The following is a 19,680-nucleotide window of genomic DNA, read 5'->3' on the forward strand; positions in this document are numbered from 1 at the left end:
ATGCATATTGAAGCTGCCACGATGCTGTCTTTCACTGAAGAGGAGTTTCTAAAGGCACTTGAATGGGGAAATCCTTAAATGATCTTTACTTGGTCTCTACGATCTACAGTATGTAATGAATATACATATTACCTTGTAATAGTTTGAATTATTTTTACTCTTAAGCAATGACTATATTTGATAATGAAATTAAAACAACTCCAAAGAATTCCTTGTTTAGGTTGAGGGGAAATATAAAATAAAAGTAACTTTTGATTTTTTCTTATGACCTACTAGCCCTTTCTCAACTATACTTGAACAGAAAATATTTTACATTTTGGAGCTTTAGCTCTAGTTCATAAATGATAGTTTATCTGAAATTGTTTTTAATTACTTTTCTTCTCTCTTACAAAGTGAAATCTTCACATTGTGTTTTTAAACATTAAGTATTTTTAAAAGTACTTTTATATCTATTGTATTAATTTGCTAGGGTTGCCATAACAAATAATTGCCTTACAGTTCTGGAGGCTGAGGGCATGGCGTTGGCTTCTTCTGAGGCCTTCCTTGGCTTTTGGATGGCTGTCTGCTCCCCATGTTGTCACATGCTCAGACAGATGCTTTAAACAAAAATTAATTCTAAACATAGAACTGTAGCCCAAATGGGGATGCATAAAAAGCTCTGAACAGTAGGAGTGGTATGGAGAAGTTAGGCCAGAGTATACTATGTTTATATGTATGGATTGCTATAATGTGGTATAGAACTCAGATATTCATATTATCAGTACAAAAAGACTTTGACTGAAAGCAATTTTGCAGTTAAAAGTATTCAGGATTTTAATTATCAGAAAGCATGTTTTCTTATTGTTTACAATTAGACGTATCTTAGAAAATCCAAATAGACAATGGAGTCCTAACACTGAACTGGAAAACAAGAGTTACACTGACATCTAGTGGTAACATGCAAAAGAACCCAGGTTTTACCACATCTTGTCATCACTTCTCTTCACAAATTTCACTCCTTTTCTGATATGCTTTCCTAAATTCTTCACCAAGCATATCAATATCATCTTCTTTTTTGAACACTCCCTACAAGAAAAATATTTTGTTACTCTGAATGCCAGAATATATCATTAATGCTTATATATAGACATGAAATTTGTAGTTATCTCTAAAATTTATGAAAATCATTTTCTGAAATTATGACTTGATGTATATATTGAATATTCTTAGACTAACCTAATTTCTGATTTATCAGTTCCAATGTCAAAAGCATCACAAGAATCTGGACTCTTCTACTTTACTACTATAAGTACTACTGCTTGGATTGGGTGAATGGGAAAGAATTTATACTATACCCTACCCTTATCTGGAAACAGCCTTACAATATGATATGAGGGGACAGGGTAATGAGACTGAGCTTTGCCAGATCCGTGCATGGGAGTGGCTCTTGCCTCAGTTCTATGGCTAATCACCAAACATTCAGTCTTGCAGGAAAGAATTCAGGTTTGGAGTTAAGCCATTTAAACTAGCCCTAGCCCTTTGAAATTCTCTTTTCTTTTCCCTTACAGTAAAAGGCTCTTTAAAAACCAACTGAACTTAAGTATGTACTTATAATTAAAGGATCTAAAGAATAATTTTGGTCACTTGGGCTCATCAGAACCTAAAGGACAAAAGTTACTTTAGGATATCTGGTTTACTAGACTCTTCATCTCTACAGTTATTTCCTTAAAACATATCTAAGCCTCAAGACTCTCCAAGATGTGTGGTCTATTTCATGGAATTTATCAATTCCATATGGCTTTTTTTTATTAATACATTTTGTATTCATTAATCCTGTTTAAACAATTAAACTATAAGATCCTGTGAGCAATAATTACCTGTTTCTTTTTCCTTCCTTACTTAGCACTGGACTAAATACAAAATAGGCACTCGATTCTTCTTTAATATCAAATGGCATGATTTCTGTATCTGAAGGATGGAAACTATTTACATGAGTTCATATGTTTATGTGGCCTATGAAACTCAGTTATAGTCAAAATATTTCAGATGTACATGAAAGTTTGCTATCTTCTGGAAGAACTTTTAAAAATGGGTTACCTAGTTATAACACAACCTCCTATTGTAGAGCAGCTCTATCACAGACTCAGTTCAAGCATGCATCTGTTGTTGGTATTAATGATATACAGGGAAAATCTTGTCATCAGTATCACCTTTGAGAAACAAAGTCTCACAATTGCTTTAGGGTAGTTTAGTTTTAGGCCTCTTATACTGAAAGGGGAGGAAAAAAATCTCTAAAATTTAATTTCAATAAATCTAGCTTATACTTCTAGAAATGTGCCAAGACTAACTCATTTTAAAGCTGTTCAGTGACTGGCTAAGATCCCACTGCTGCTGCCTGATAACAGCAAGAAGTGAGCAAAACCCAGGCCTTCTGTAACCCTAATACCATAGTTTGCCCCACTGGTAGAGGTCATGAGGAACCCACTTTGAGTTAAATCTCACTTACTTTAGGGAGATAGCCTAATAATTTTGTAGCATGTTCTTTGAGAAGTTTCTGTCTCTCTTCTTCAATAATTGCATTAATACATCCTTGTCTTCTTTGCTGCAACTGCCATTCTTCCAGTTCATGTTGCTGGAAATTTAAGTAAAATTTTACTAATTATCACAAAATACATTAACCTTTTAAGAAGTTATCAAAACTTACCCTTACAATGAATTAGATAAGATTAATGAACATTTATTAACACTTCAAAAGACACCAGATGGTATATACATATTATATATACATACCTTTTACAGTCACTATTCCTTTAAAGTTACAAAGAACAGTAGTTATGACTGGGATTTTTAGGGAGACAAGTACACATTTTCAGGACAATTTCTTCCTAACCCAAGAAGAAATGTTCAAAGAAGTCATTTCCTAATTAATTCAACAAATATTTATTGAATGCTTATCCTGTGGTTGAAGGCAAGCTTGCAGTGTCAGACAAAAAAACAGTGGGTAAAACATAATAGGGATATCTAAAAGATATTTCCATATACATCAAATTTTTAAAAGCTTGTATGAAGGACAAGAGTACCAGCAAGAGTTATACAGGGGGAACCACTATTTCTCAGGAAAGACTTCCAAATACTCAATCACACCAAAATTCTGAGCCATATGATATGGAAGAGAAGACTAGTTTTAAAAAGTGTTAGGGCTTAAAAGATCTCTTATGAAAATGTAGCCCAAAAATCCTGTTAGATAGGGAAGGATGCTAAAAGAAGACCACTGAAATAGTGAATTGCAGCTCAGAATTAGGTTAAAGTAGTATTAATGCAAAGCTTTTCTATGGAATAACTAATTTACTATGATCACTATTTCTTCAGACCACTCCTTGTCAAAGTCATGGAAACCAGAAAGGGAAAAAAAATGTATGTGTTATATGATTAGTAAACAAATATCTAACATTATCTGGCACATCAAAGGTTCTCAGTTAAATGTTTAGTGGATGAATACATGAGCCAGTTGCCATTTAATGACCAAAAAACAAAACACTTACTTTGTCTGCAAGGAACTGGTTGCGACGCTCTTCAATAAGTTTTTCCACAGCCCTCCTGTGTTCTAGTTGTTTCATTCTTTGTTTCTGAGCATTCATTAATTCTATTCGATCATCCTCAGCAAGTTTAGCTAACATAGCTTTTCTAAAGATCTCCTCTTCCTCTTTTGCAGACTGTAGTACTAGTTCCTTCAGGGCCATTTGTTCTATAAAATTTTGCTTCAACTCCTTTTGCTTTCTCAATTTCTCTTCTGCTTCCTCCTAAACAATAATGTATATAGAAGTTAACTTTTTTTTACAGCAGTTATAAAGAGTGGGACAGTTTAGGTAAGCTTAGTGTTACACTATGAACTAAAACTAAAAAATTAAGCCTTTTAAGATAATACTTTGCCTTATCCTTTTAAAACTGGTTGGTTAAAGGAAATGTTACTTTTACTTGTTTTTAAATTTTAATTTGTAAATTTACCATCTTGTTTTTGTACTCAGAATTAACACATAACTACTTTGAAAAGAGCTGATATGAAAACTTTTTGTACACCTAAGTTTATCAAATCTGTGTTCTGTGAAATTTGTACCAACTATGAATCATTCTAGAATTTTGCCTGAAGCTATTGTTCAAATCATTGATAATTTTCAGAACAATAATCTAGCAATGACAATCCTAAGTTTTTAATGGACATTCCAATTTACTTGGAAAAGTTAATGTCCTTTCCTAGATTTAATTTTCCCAACATCCATGAAAAATTTCAAACATAACCAAAAAATATAAATTTTACAGTGATTACTCATATACTTAACACCCGCATTCTGCCAATAACACTTTATTTATAATCTGTCAATTAGGAATGATGTAAATTTTAAGTCCTTTAACCTTGCCTAATTCTCACACAAGCTCCATATAGTCCCATATCCTCAAGGCATTCAAAATATTGGCTTAACAGCTATACAGTCCAGGTTCTTACTTACAGACTACAAACTATAAGGGATTTACTACTGGCCATCAGGTGGCATACAGAACTCCAAGAAGTCCAGGGAACCAAGACGACATCCTGCTGCTCAAATTCCATGATGGTAACTCTACCAAAGCTACCCCAGTAACCTGGGTCTTCCTGGTGTGGCTACTGTCTCATTTTGCTAAATTACATCTTCACACCTTGAAAGGGCTGAAGATAACCTACATTGTATGAAGAATTCTAGATAAAAGAAAAATGTAGTTTCAACTTTATAGCCTTTATAATAAAATGTTTTTAAAAAGTGGGGTTTAAGTGAGCCAATCTGCATGTACTCTTTGATATGTCTGGGTTAGGAGTATAAAGTTATATAATTTTCCATCCTTTTCTGTGTTCTAAAACCTATTATGTAGTTTGAGAAATAGCTGTCCACTGAATGTTTGAAATTTCTGTACAACTACTCTGAGCCTGCAAACTTATAGAGATCTTAGTCTGGGTTTGCCTCTGAAAGCAGAGCCTTAAACAAGGACTTGTATATAGGTATTTTATCAGGGATCTCAAAGAACATCGGCGAGGGACAGTGAAACAGGGAAGGAAGAAAAGTCAACACAGTGGTACATTACTGAGCTCCTTACTACCCTGGGCAGCACGTGAGGCTTAATATTGCCAGGACCTTGTAAGGAAGGCATGGAGCACCTTCAGGACCTTCCCTCACCCTTTCCCAAAGGCCAACAGGAAGAAGCATTTATCCTTCAACTTCTATCCACTGTTAAATGTTAACTCCCTGTCCCTACCCTCACCTCCACTCTTTAGGAAGCTGTCGGCATCGAGTCAGTCTAAGCCCTTACAATTGTTCTCCACAGCTGTCACTGAAATCGGAGGTGAAGCTGAGAGAATGTGAGGCAGGGCACAAAGGGCTTTTGATATAGGAAATATCCTTAATATTATTTTGTATGGTTTTTCCACATTTTTTGAAATCACTGTATTTTTAAATCAGTAAGTTGTGCTGTCTAGATTTTCACATTACTATTTTTTCCTTTGTTCCTGGTTTAATAATTGCCTCAGATTTACAAAATCTTATAGATTTTGATATGTAGTAATCTTATCCTCTAAATTGCAAGTTTTCTCTTCAACCAATAATAAAAAGAATGCAGACTTTCAGTTGGTAGGTTAAAATATTTGTTTTTCATCTCTAGTGGTGTTAAACACCTTTTCCCCTTGTAGTATTCTGATACATTTTCTTTGGAGCTCTAATAGCTTTTAAAGTTGTATACTTCAATGTAACATTACATGGAAGATTAAATGTTCATTATTGATTATACCTTTTATATACGATATCTGTGATTCACTTTATGTTCTACTTATTTGGTGATAACACTCCTGTCTTCACCATTTTATTCTTAACTTTTTTAACTAGAACCCTCATACGTTGGTAGTAGGACTAAAAAATGGTGCAGCCATTGTGGAAAACAGTTGGGCAGTTCTTCAAAAAGTTAAACACAGAATTACCATACGACCCAATAATTCCACTCCTAGGTACAACCCTAAAGAATTTAATATTCAAACAAAAACTTGTACGCAAATGTACACAGCAGCAAGGTTCGCAGTAATCAAAATGTGGAAATAAACAAAACATCCCTCAATTGTTGAATGTGTAAACAAAATTGGTGTATCCATATAGCTTAATGGGTACAATGTAGCCTTCTGGGATAATGAAAATGTTTTGGAACTAGACAGAGGTGATGGTTGCAAAACATTGTGAGTGTACTAAATGCTGCTGAACTGTACACTTTAAAACAAAATGGTAAATTTTATGATTCATGAATTTTACCTCAAAAAATTGCTTTGTGAATAGTGAAATATACAAATCCACAATTATGGTTAGAAATTTCAACAACCCTCTCTCAACAATTGATAGAACAACTAGACAGAAAATCAGCAAGGATACAGAAGAACTTAACACCACCATCAACCAACAGGATCTCATCTACATCTGTAGACCAGCAGGATACACATTGTTTTCATGTGCCCACCTAAGAAACAAAATAGTTGATGTCTACTCTTGTCACTCATACTCAACGTAGTGCTAGCTTTAGCCAGTACAATAATAGCAAGGCAAAAAGAATAAAAGGAAATGTGGATACAAAAACAAGAAGTAAAACTGTCCTCATTTGCAGAAGACATAACTGACAACGTGGGGGGGGGGAACCACCTAGACCTACTAAGTGAATTCAGCAAGGTTATAAGATACAAGATAAATATAAAAAAGCCAATTCATTAGCAATGAGTAAATGCACACTGAAGTTAACATTAAAACTCCATTTACAATCACTAAAAATATTACTTAGATATAAAAGTAACAAAACAAACAGGATTTCTATGTTCCAAACTGTAGAACGCTGATGAAAATGCTCAAAGATGATCTAATAAATGGAGAGTCATACTGCCTTCATTGATTGGAAACTCAACATAGTAAACATGTCAGTCCTCCCGAAACTGACATTCAGATTTAATGTAATTCCTATCAAAATGCCAGAAGACTATTTGTAGATAGAGACAAGATAATTCTAAAAATTATATGGAAAGGCAAAGGAATTCTAAAGACTTATTATATAGCTACAGTAATCAAAACTATGTGGTATTGATGGAGGGACAGACATATCTACATACAGACAGAGATCCCAGGAACAGACCCAACAAATATGTTCAACTGTGTTTAACAAAGGTGCAAAAGTAATTCAGTGTGGGAAAGAGAATCTTTTCAACAAATGGTATGGAACAATGGGACATCCAAAAGGAAAAACTGAAAGCTCACCCAAGTCACACACCTTATGCAAAAAGTTAATTCAAAATGGATCGCAGACTTAAATGTGAAAGTCAAAAACTTAGGGGAAAAGGGGAAATTCTTCAGGGTTTAGGCAAAGACTTCCTAGAATTAATGCCAAAAAGTACAATCCATAAAAACAAAAATTGATAAATTGGACTTCATAGAAATTGAAAACATTTGCTAAGAGAATTACCCTGTTAAGGGGATGAATAGATAAGCAACAGATTAGAACATATTTGTAAAATACACACCTGACACAAAAAATAACACAAAAAATACCCTCAAAATTCTATTATAAATGAACAAACAACCCAATTAGCAAATCAGCAAATAACCTTGACTTGACGTCAAATTTATTGACATTGTTGTTCAACACTATATCCTATGGTTTTCTAACTACTTAACTATACATAAATAAGAAGAGGTACTGAAATCATTAATTATAATTCTGGATCTATTTCTCCTTTTGGTTTTGCCAGTTTTGCTTCACATATTTTGAAGCTTGATTTAGGTTCATCACACTTAGGCCTAGTACATCCTCCAGATAAATTAACCCTGTTACAATCCTGATTTTCACTCCAACTTGATTTTGATTCATGTTTGTGTGGTATATCTTTCTCCATCCTTCTGCTTTTAAATGATACGTGTCTTCATATTTAAACTGTGTTTCTTATTAACAATATAGTTGCATCATGCTTTTTAATGCAATTTGTGAATTGCAGCCTGGGTCTAGCATTTTTGTTCAGCCTGAAAATTTCTTTTAATTGTAGCGTTTACACTATTTACATATAATTTATTTATCAGTATAGTTGGGTTTAAGTGTATGTTTCTACTGCTTCGTTTCAATTTCCAAAACTTACTTTTAGCTTCCTCTTATGTATTTCAGCTTGTTCTTCCTGATATAATTCTTGTCGCACTTGTTCCAAATCTTCACGTTGCTGCAACATTTCTGCCAATTTCTGAGCCAGCTATTAAATTTTTTTAAAAAAGAACAAAACATTCAAACATTTATAGGAACCAAATCCCATAACAAACATTTCAGAATTTCTCCAATGTTAAATAAGTGATTATTTTAATACCATATTCTGAAGCTGTAGCCTTTTTTCTCCATTTTCTTGAACTTTTGCCATCCAATCATTTTCTCTTTGTTGCTGCATATTGACAAACTCTGAGATTTTTCTGTTTTCTTCTTCCATCTCCTCATATTTCTTTTTTCTCCAGAGAGCCTGCTCTTTTTGAAACTCTTCTATATAGCTTCGAGTTACATTCATTTTTTCTAACTTTTGCTGTCTTTCTCTAAAATGTAATAGTGAGTAAAATAATTTCAAAAATGCAACAAATATCAAAAAATGTCATTTCCTTCAATGTGGAAAATGGCTTTCTTATTTAGTTTGTTCATGCAACATTCTGAGTGTCCACTATGTGCCACTAAATGAGTTATGAATTTTCTCTGAGTAAAATACTACTATGCCTCTTCTCTAACCTGTTAATGAAGTTTTATGCATCTCATTTCAAAAAGGCTACAACCTTTTTACATCAGCCTCACAGGACCCTACACTTCAGCTGTCTACCACGGAAATTCATCAGAAAAGAAGTCCTCTGACATATAATATATGTAGGCATATTTAAGAAAAAGGTTTAGTCATTAATAAGCATTTATTAATTACCACATAATTAACATACTAACAATGACAAATAAGAGTTGTTATCAGTTTATGTGATCTTAACATATACTAAGGACTTACTGTGTATTAGATGCTATTCAGGTGCCATACCTCTTCAAAACAAGCCTGTGATCAATCTAATGTAAATCTTTAGGTATGTCAAAAGTTTGGATTAACTTACAATTGATCTTCTTCATAGATTTTCCTAACAATTTCATCAATCATGAGTTTCTCTTTCAGCAACTGCTCATAAGCTTCCTGCTTTTTTTTTTCTTGTTCTTCAAGTTGTTTCTCTAAGTCAAGGTAGTACTGTGCTTTTATTTTATTTCGTTTGACCTCTGCAGCATTCTCTTCCTTTATTACTCTCTCGTGTTCTTCCATCATGGTTTTGGCTATTTCAGCATCATGTTTCTATTATCAAAACAAAATTTATCTTTCCATTTTCAAATGTGAGCACAGTATGATAGAATATTTTAAATAAATGTAATTGAGTATCATAAAACCTGCTACATATAATATTTTTATCTGTCTAGGGAACAGATAAAGGGAAACATGATGAGACTATTGTTTATAAGACAGAAAAGTTTACTACCTAAAATTATAGTTTATTTTTTAAAACATTTAAAAATAAAAAATTTAATAACATTAAAATATACTGATCATGCTTACAACTTTTACTATATTGGTTTGTCAAAGAATAATTGGTTAGAGACCATAAAGAATGTTAGGAGTTACTGAATAAAACCATTCATTGTTAGCAGCAACCTAATTCTTTGTCTCTGAAAGGCTCTGCTATTAAACAAGGCTCAATGATATATAATCCATGATTTCCTATTCTCTAAAGATCTGAAAAGTATAAAAGTATTTGAGAAATATAGCAGTCTAAATTCTTTACAGTATGTAACAATTTCCAAAAAATTGGTCTATTTTTAGTTTCCTAAATGAAGCTAAAAATACAGAAAACAATGAGCAGAAACGTGATTACCATTTGCTCGTATTTAATGGCATCCTTTTCGGCAATCTGAGCTGCCCTTTCTTTATTCATGTAAGCTGCTTTTAATTTCTTCTCCAATTCTCTGAGCTCAATACTGTTTAAGAAACAAAAGACAGAAATTTAAACTTGAGGACCACAGTGCTCTTACTATTTTAAAAATAATCTATATCTGAAATTTAAAAGAACTTTTTTCTAAATAAATAAAACATTTATATAACTACTTTGAAAAAAGTCTTTTTCTTCCTTCATCTACAGAAAAATCAGAAAGCATTTGAAATGAGACACTTATTAATTTTCTAGACAACCCAGTGCTTTTATTTTCAATAATCATCACTAAAAATCTTTTTGCCAATAGCTGACTTAGAGAAGGTACTTTATCAATATTGGTTAAAATTTCTGCCCAGCTACTAATACTATCACGCTAAAAGGGGGTTTAAACCTAAGCAGGTTATTTAAATTTTGTTCCTCAGTTTCGCTATTTGTAACAGGGGGTAACTGTGGGAATTAAATTAGTTAATGTGTCTAAACAGCTTAGAAAAGTACCTGTTACACAGTAAACACTCTATAAGTGGTCATTATTTTTTGATGATGATGATGAAGAGTGAATGACCAGGGAAAGCTTGTTTCACTTCTCTGGGCTTGTTTACTTATCTGTTAAAAACTGGGAATTGGCCTCAGATAATCTCTGAATTACTTCTGAATCTATCACTTTCCTAACCTTAGTGAAAACAATATGCTATATAAAACTTTTCATTTTTATGTGCCAGCCATAATTCTGAATACAATCGAATATGAGAATTTTGAGTTGGAAGGATCCTTAGATGTCACCTAGATATATATATATATATATATATATATATATATATATATATATATATATATATATATATATATATATATCTCTTAATTCTTACAGGAACACAGAGGCACCCACCTAATTATAAACTCAACTTCAAGTACCCCACACCTACAAAGAGAGAGAGTCATAAGGGGTAAGGGAAGAGAAATATTCTGGTGTTATGATGTGCCCCCTTCCTGCCCTTACTACTATAGTTGCCAATGTGTAGGACAATGGATTGCCTGCTGTCATAAAAAGATTATAAATGAGGATTAAGTTTCCCAGTCTATATATGTTTTTACTAACAATCTGAGCTACGTATACAAGCTTTTTTTTGGGGGGGGGGGGTATTAATGATTGTGAAACTATGTACAAACCCAACCACAATTTATTAATATTGCCTTTACCAAAAAATGTGCATCAAATTCCAAACGACCAATGTGTTAATAATGACATTCATTTGAAACACAAGTGCACACATTTCTATTGGATATACACCTGAGTAAAATTTGAGTCAAAGGGTAGACTATATTCAAATTTGATAGATAATACCAGTTTCCCGATAATTTGTACAGATTTGCAAACAGTGCCTAAGTGCTCCCACTGCTACTCATCTTCACTAAAGCCTTTTTAGTTCAGGCATTCTTTTTAACTTGAACCACTCTTGCAGATGTGGAATACAGCACTGGAATTTTAAGTTGTTTCCCTATTACTAATAGAACTGAGTCATTTTTATATCTTCTGTAAAGTTCTTGTTCAATATTTTTTGTCTATTTTTATACTGGATTGTCTACTTACTGTTGCATAAAGTTCTTTATATATTCTGGATACATATTTCTTGTTGGTTATATGCACTGTAAGTATCTCCTTCCAGTCTGTGGTTACTCTTATAGTGATTTCTTTAGATGAAGAGAAGTATTCTTAATTCATTGATCTTTTTCATCACTGTCAATGACTTTTGTGTTGTTTTGATAAATGGTGCCCACCCCACAGACATAAAGATATTTCCTTATATTAGTCTCTCAAAGCTTTGTTTCACTGTTCATTTTTAGACTACAACTCTTTAGGAATTGATTTTTGTGCGTGGTGCTAGGTAAAAACCAAGTTCATTTTCTTCCATATGACTATATAATTGATCCAGCAGTGTGAATACATGCATGGATCTGTTTTTGGATTTTCCATCCCATCCTTCCTAACCTGGGGTTCCATAAGAGAATTATGCCTCAAAGGAAATTGAGTGACTGTATTTTTAATTTCCTCAAAGACAGTGATATAGCCAGTATTATTTCAGATCCACAGGAAGTTAACTCATTACATATAATGGATGCCTTAGGTCATTAGGGCTTCAATTTTCTTGTAGAGAAGAACTGCTTTAATCTATTCCTTTGATTCATTTGTTTATCCCGTGCTAAAACAACACTATCTTAATTACTGGAGCTTTAAAATAGGTATTCATATCCTAGAGAAGAAGTCTTCAATTTTGGTCTTAAAGATACCCTTAGGAGACTTCCGGTTAAGATGGGAGTGTAGGTAAATGCTGTGCCTGCCTCCTCCTACAACTACGTCAAAATTACAGCTACATTAGAGAGTAATAATTGAGAACCACCTGAAGGCTAGCTGAACAGAATTCCTATAACCAAGGATATAAAGAAGCCATGTCGAGACTGAAGAAACAGAAGAGGTAAGTCCCACAACAATGGTATGGCAATTAAGAATCAGAAGGGATATCTTGGCTTGCAGAGGTTCCCCTTGAAGAGTGAGGGGTCCCAGCCCCATACTAACCTCCCCAGCCTGGGACACCAGTGCTGGGAAGAGCAGTTCTCATAACATCTAGCCATGAAAACCAGAGGAGATTACATCCAAGTGAGACAGAGGGCTGCAGGAGACTGAAGTGTTCCACTTGAGAAACCTGTGCATGAACTAGTTGCTCACAAACTCACTTGACTCTAGGCTCCAGTACAGGGGCAGCAGCTCCAAGAGCTCCAGGGACATATGGGGAGGAACTAAATTGACTAACTTCAGGGTAAGGCCTGGAAGGGCAGGGGTCAGGCGCAGCTTTCTCCAGGGACTGAAACATTAGTAGGTGCCATTATTCCTTTGTTGAGTGCTCCTTCCACCTGGCTGGCAGCCACCATATCTGAGCCTTTAATAACCTGGCTAACACCACTGACCATCTCTGAGACCCTGTCCCACCCAACTCGCACACCTGGCCCAAACCTCTTCCAGTGGTTTTTCCACACAAGCAACCTGTCTTGGCTCATGCTGTGGACTTCTGTAAAAATCTCTCCACAAACCCCAAACAAGCAGCATCTGGCCTCAGTGTGCCCATAGCTCTTGCTAAATAGCCCCAAGCTCAGCACAAGCAGAGACCAATAACAACTTATATAACTCCTATCAGGTGGCCCCAAGCCTGGAAAAGGCAGCAGCCAGTCTTGGCTTGGAACATAGCTTCAACTAAATGGTCACAAGCTCAGCACAAGTGGTGGCTGCCCTCAGTTCACATTGTGGTGCCCACTAAAGGGTCCCAAGCCTGGAACTAATGGCAGCCAGCCTCAGTTCACGGCATAGCCTCTCCCAAGTGACTCAAGGCGCAGCACAAGGGGCAACCACAGATCACTTTGTAGTGCCTACCAGGTAGCCCCAGGCCGGTCACAAGCAGCAGCTGAACTTGACCTGGACAGGAGTCCCTCCCAAGAGTCTCCGGAACCAACAAATCCAGTGGCCACCTTCAGACCACACCAGAGCATGACCCAGCTAGCTCACAAATGGCACACTGGAAGGGAGACCCACTAAGGTGACCCTAGTTCTGTGGGGTCAGCCCCTGCACAACAGCTAATCCACTATAGTCATAGCCAGTCCTCACGACCAGTCTCCCTGAGGGTCAGTCTCACCCACTGACATGCCAACAGCAATCAAGGCTCAACTACGACAAGAGGGAACACATACCCACACAAAGGACACTCCTGGAGGACCCGGCTCAGGTGACCAGGCAGATTGGCCCCATGGGACACCAACTACGTAAGGCCTATCTGACAAGGTCAGGAGGTATAGCACATCCACCTGATACACAGACACAAACACAAGGAGGCAGCCAAAATGAAGAGACAAAAAAACATGTCTCAAATGAACAAACAGGACAAAACTCCAAAAAAGAGCAAAATGAAAGCAAGCAATCTACCAGATGCAGAGTTCAAAATACTGGTTACAAATATGCTTAGTGAACTCAGGGAAAGAATAGATAAATTCAGTGACAACTTCAACAAAGAGAAAGAAAATATTAAAAAGGAGACAGAAGACTTAAGAGTAGTTTAGATGAAACTGCATCAAATTAGCAATCTGGAAGACAAAGTAGTGGAAAACACCCAATCAGAACAGCAAAAAGAAAAAAAAGAATTAAAAAAAAAAGAGTGAATAATATAATGAACCTCTGGGACAATATCAAGCATCCCAACATTTGCATCATAGGGATCCCAGAAGGAGAAAAGAGAGCAGGGATTGAACACCTACTTAAAGAAATGAATACAAACTTTCCTAACCTGGTAAAGTAAATAGACATATAAGTCCAAGAAGCACAGAGAGTCCCAAACAAGATGAACCCGAAGAAGCTCACACATCATAATTAAATTGCCAAAGGTTAAAGACACAGAGAGAATCCTAGAAGTAGCAAGAAAAAAAGCAGTTAGTGACATATAAGGGAGCTCCCAACAAACTCCCCAGCTGATTTCTCGACAGAAACTTTACAGGCCAGAAGGGAATGCCACAAATTATTCAAAGTGATGAAAACCAAAGACCTACAACCAAGATTACTTCTACCCAAGGAGAGATAGTTTCCCAGACAAGAAAAAGCTAAAAGAGTTAAGTACCACTAAACCAGTATTATAAGAAATATTAAAAAGATTTAAGAAGAATAAAATAAGATAAAAAATATGAATAAGAAAATATCTTCATTGACAAAGGCAAAAAATAAAAGTGGATCAATCAACTAACTATAAAGCTAGTACAAAGGTTAAAAGGCAGAATTAGGAAGACCATGTGTAATCACAACAGTAAATTAAGGGATACACACACACACAAAGAAGTAAAAAACAAAAACATAAATGTGGAGGGAGTGAGTAAAAATTATAGTGATTTTAGAATGTGTTCAAAATTAAGTGAATATCAACTTAATGTAGGCTGCTATCAACATAGCTTGAATATATGAAGCATATGGTAACCACAAACAAAAAATCTATGAGATATACAAGAGATAAATGAAAGAAATCCAAACATAACACTATAAAAAATCATCAAAATACAAGAGGGGAAAAATAAGGAACACAAAACTACAAAAACAATCAGAAAACAACAAAATGGCAACAGCTACATACCTATCAATAATTAAATGTAAATAGACTAAATGCTCCAATCAAAAGACATGGTGACTAAATAAAAAAAAAAAAAAAATGACCCGTACATATGCTGCTTACAAGAGACCCACTTCAGATCAAAAGACAAACAGATTGAAATTAAAGTGATGGAAAAGGTATTTCATGCAAAAGAAAATGAAAAAAAAAAATCAGCTGGGGTAGCAATACTTACATTACACAAAACAGACTAAAACAAACACTGTCACAAGACAAAGAAGGACATTTCATAATGCTAAAGTGATCAATCCACAAGAGGATATAACACTTGTAAGTATGTATAAACCCAACACAGGAGCACCTAAATATATAAAGCAAATAATGATGAACATAAAAGGAGAGTTTAACAATAATACAGTCATAGTAGGGAATTTTAACTCCATTGACATTAATAATAAGAAGAAGAAAATAGATCATCCAGACAGACATATTAGAACAGATAGACTTAACAGATTTTTAATTTTTTAAACTGATTTTCTTGAACATTTCACCCAAAAGCAGAAGAATATACCTTCTTTTCAAGTACACATGGACCATTTTCCAGGACAGAACACATTTTAGGCCACAAAACGACTCTCAATAAATTTAAGATTAAAATCATATCAGGAATCTTATCTGATCACAATGGTATGAAACTAGAAATCAATCCAAAGAAAACTGAAAAGCATACAAAAACATAGAGGCTAAATAACATGCTCCTGAACAATGAATTGGTTAACAACAAGGTTAAGAAAGAAATCAAAAGATATCTTGAGACAAGTGAAAATGAAAATACAACAACTCAAAATCTATGGGACAGTGAAAGCAGTTCCAAAAGGAAAATTCACAGCAACACAGGCCTACCTTGAAAAACAAGTAAATCTCAAATAATATAACCTTGTATCTAAAGGAACCAGAAAAGAATAAACAAAGCCCAAAGTGAGTAGAAGAAAAAATCAGAGCAGAAATAAATTTAAATAAAAAACACAATATAAGAGATCCATAAAACCAAGACCTAATTCTTTGAAAAGATACACAAAATTGATAAACCTTTAACCAGATTTAAAAAAAAGTGTGCCCCAATAAAATCAGAAATGAAAGAGAGGTGACAACCGACACCACAGAAATACAAAGGATTGTCAGAAAATACTACAAAAATAGGCAGTGAGTTTCTCAATTCCAGTTAAAAACTGATATTTTCTTGGATTAAAAAAATCATGCATTCAAAATCAAGTCTCATGACTTCTTAACTCTATTTAAAGCACCACAGCCAACATTTCCTTGAATTTAGACTTGCCATTTTGCAGATGAATACACTCATCAGAAAAATGGTCCATTTCTGCATGTCAATCAAAATTTTACGATGGCTTATGCACAAAATAAGAAACTATTAGCAGTTTTGACACTGCTGAGAGGCGCCATACTCTATTTGAAAGAGTACTCAACTGGATGACTTCTGCCTTAAATTTGAAGGAAATTTTCATAAGGTATAGAATTCTAGATGAGCTGTTATTTTCTTTCAGCCCTTTAAATCCAGTCTTCTGGTTTCCTGCTGCTCAGAATTCATCCATACTTTTTATTGTTGCTCCTTCGAAGATTAATAGTCTTTGTGTGGCTACTTTTGTTATTTTTATGATTTTCTCTATTGATAGATTTCGAACATTTGACTACGATGAGCATAGGTGTAGTTTTCATTATTTATTGTTTTCTAACCTGTGGCTTTGCCTTTTATCATTTCTGAAAATTCTTGACCAGTATCTCTACCAGTCAAGATGCTACTACTCTGTATCATCCTCTTTGATGTCTACTACCAGGACTAAAGTTATATATGTGTTAGAACTTTCCACCATAGCCCATATCTCTTTAAGTTCATCTATATTTTTCTATCCTTTTGTGTCTCCATGCTGTCTTCTGGACGTTTTCCACTAACCTACTCACACTTCATCTCTTCATCTAATAAAATCTAATTAAATTCTGTATCACTGAAGTAAAACCTATACTAAAGTACACAAATCTGAAGCATACAGCTTGTAGAATGATGTCAAACACCTGACCAAATGCTTATTGGCCGAATTCTGTTTCACTTTCAGCCATATTTCTGGAATCAGTAGAAACCTGCAGGAGAAATGCAGGTGCAAACGCCAGGCTCACCATTCTGGTTTCATTCCTTTCCCAGATCTTATTTATATACTTTCTCCAGGCAGTCTGCTCTCAGAGGGAGCATATATCTGAAACATCTGGTCTACAATTGCTAGAAGTGGAAAGGTCCTCTATTTAATTCTTCTATTAGTGAATTTGACAAAAATATGAGGAAATATTTGTTTCATCTTCAGATAGTATAACAACATGAGTGACAGCTAACAATGATTGGAGAATTAAGGTCCAAAAAGATAGTTCGAGACTAGAATAATAAGAAGACATTAGTAGTAATTCTAAATCTCTTCTTAAGAATAATCTTAGAGAATTGATAAAAGTTGTGGACCTGGAAAAATACATGGGTATATTTTACAAACATATAAATATAATGAGGCTCAAAACTCCTGAAGCTCATCCATAGGTCATATATTCTGCAAAGCCCTGCTCAGTTAAAATATAATGTAACAACTATCAAAGTAAATTTCCAATATATTCAACTAAATATAGGATGGCATTTAGTTAGCCTTGAGTTTTAATCAACAAGGTGACATGGGTGCTCCTAAAAAGTAACTCACCCTGTGGTTAACAGTCCCACTCTTAGAAGTACTAAACAGTACCCTAGTGCAATGATATAAAGAAATCGTAGGGGCAATACTTTGTTAAGGAACACCAACAATCTAAATAGATCTACAGAAGAGAACCTGGATGGTGAACAAATAAAAGAATGGGGAATATTTAACATACAAAACATTTAGTGGATTCATAAATAGGATGTCCTACAGAAGAACAAAATTTGGATGGTTTATTTTTCATCACATAGCAGAACTCAGATAAATGGATGGATGTTACAGGGAAATTTATTTTGAAACAATGGGGAAAAATGTTATTCAAAGATAGGGCTGAATGAAAAAGAAAGTTCCTATTACAGTCACGAGAGGTGTTGACCACAGGTGACCAGCCACTTTCCAGGAAATTCATATAGGGGTATAAAATTAATTGACGTATCACCTAAGGTTTCTCTTAAGGGATCACTTTAAAAATTACATTTAGAGGAAAGAGAAGAATTGATTTTTTTTCACCTTAAATATTAACAATTTACTACCATGAATACAACTTTTCTAAAATGTGTGTGTGTACAGCAATAAGTATTTCTAAGCAAAATATTAACTAAGTGCAATGATATGAAGAAATTTCACTCTTAGGTACTAAGCATTGCATAAAAGTTTAAAGATGATGACTAAATAAATAAAATTTACAGAAACAGATACCTGTTTTCTCTTAATCGTTGCCTCATCTTTTCATCCTTTAGACTTTCATGTTTTAGTTTTGCCAATTCTGTAGCCAATTTTTCTTCTTGTTCACGCTGGAGTTCCCTCAATCTTTTGTTTTCTTCTGCCTGAATAAAGATGAATTTATTTGTTTTATAACAAGAAACTACAAGTGCCTTCAAGAGAAACAACTATGTTTTATTTTAAAATACAACCTATGACTTCAATAAATACTTTTCCAAATATTGTGTCATGGAAAATTTCAACCACCACCAATAGTAAGAAAAATATTAAAGTACACCCCCAGGTAGACATCACTCATCTTCAACAATTATCAGTATTTTGCTAATCTTTCCCTACTCTTCCACTCCACTTTTTTTTTTTTTGCTAGAGTATTTTAAAACAAATCCTAGATATGTCATTACCAAATACATAATTCAGTATTGATCTCTACCTAATAAGAATTTCTTCCTATAAAAACCATGCCATTACTATGTCTAAACGATTAACAATAATTCTTTAGTAAGGTCTAAAACCTTGTCCATATTCAGGTGTCCCTAATTGTCTCAAAGATTTTTTAGGTTTGTTCAAATCAAAATCCAAACAAGGTCCACATATTGCACCTAGTTACTATTTTTTTAAGCCTCTCATTCTGCTAGTCACCTTCCACACACACTTCTTTCTTCCAAGCCATTGATTCATTGTAGAAATTAGGACACATCTCCTAATTCTGAAATTGACTGATTTAACTTGTTTCTTTCTTTTATTTCCTGTAAAATGGTAGAAAGATCTACAGGCTTAATTAAATTCTATATTTAGGGAAGAAGAAGCACATGAATAGAGAACAGATGTTCAATGTCATTAGCCACGAGGAAATGGAAGTTAAAACTACAAATGGTCTATCAACACATACCTGTTAGAACGGCTAAAATAAAAACTGACAAAACCAAATGCCGATGAGAAACTCCATTACTTACACATTGCTGGATGAGTATGTAAAATGATGCAATCACTCTCGAAAATAGTTTGGTAGTTTGTTATAGAGCTAATATGCAATTACCATTACAATTCAACAATTGTTCTCTTAAGCATTTATCCCAGAA

At 34.4% G+C, this 19,680-nt stretch overlaps 2 protein-coding genes across 6 annotated transcripts in view; one reads left to right on the top strand and one right to left on the bottom strand.

Moving 5' to 3' along the window:
* Nucleotides 1–11,803, top strand: part of TEX9 (testis expressed 9) — a 158,486-nt gene extending 146,683 nt beyond the window's left edge. For 4 of the 5 annotated variants that reach the window (XM_036218298.1, XM_036218299.1, XM_016158518.2 and 1 more), the window contains one exon: nt 1–6,481. In XM_036218298.1, the coding sequence (XP_036074191.1) occupies nt 1–78 (78 nt within the window). In that variant the 3' untranslated portion in view covers nt 79–6,481. Of the gene's footprint in view, nt 6,482–10,869 lie in introns of those variants that run through there. The other variant, XM_036218296.1, reaches the window with a different exon arrangement.
* Nucleotides 788–19,680, bottom strand: part of MNS1 (meiosis specific nuclear structural 1) — a 27,978-nt gene continuing 9,085 nt past the window's right edge. Inside the window, exons 3-10 of the mRNA XM_016158505.2 lie at nt 18,578–18,705; nt 9,945–10,047; nt 9,141–9,370; nt 8,375–8,591; nt 8,156–8,263; nt 3,522–3,779; nt 2,486–2,611; nt 788–1,065 (exon numbers count right to left, since the gene is read on the bottom strand). Coding sequence (XP_016013991.2) covers nt 973–1,065; nt 2,486–2,611; nt 3,522–3,779; nt 8,156–8,263; nt 8,375–8,591; nt 9,141–9,370; nt 9,945–10,047; nt 18,578–18,705 — 1,263 coding nt within the window. The 3' untranslated portion in view covers nt 788–972. The remainder of the gene's footprint in view (nt 1,066–2,485; nt 2,612–3,521; nt 3,780–8,155; nt 8,264–8,374; nt 8,592–9,140; nt 9,371–9,944; nt 10,048–18,577; nt 18,706–19,680) is intronic.

The sequence above is a fragment of the Rousettus aegyptiacus genome, unplaced genomic scaffold (assembly GCF_014176215.1).
Source record: "Rousettus aegyptiacus isolate mRouAeg1 unplaced genomic scaffold, mRouAeg1.p scaffold_m13_p_3, whole genome shotgun sequence".
NCBI lineage: Eukaryota > Metazoa > Chordata > Mammalia > Chiroptera > Pteropodidae > Rousettus > Rousettus aegyptiacus.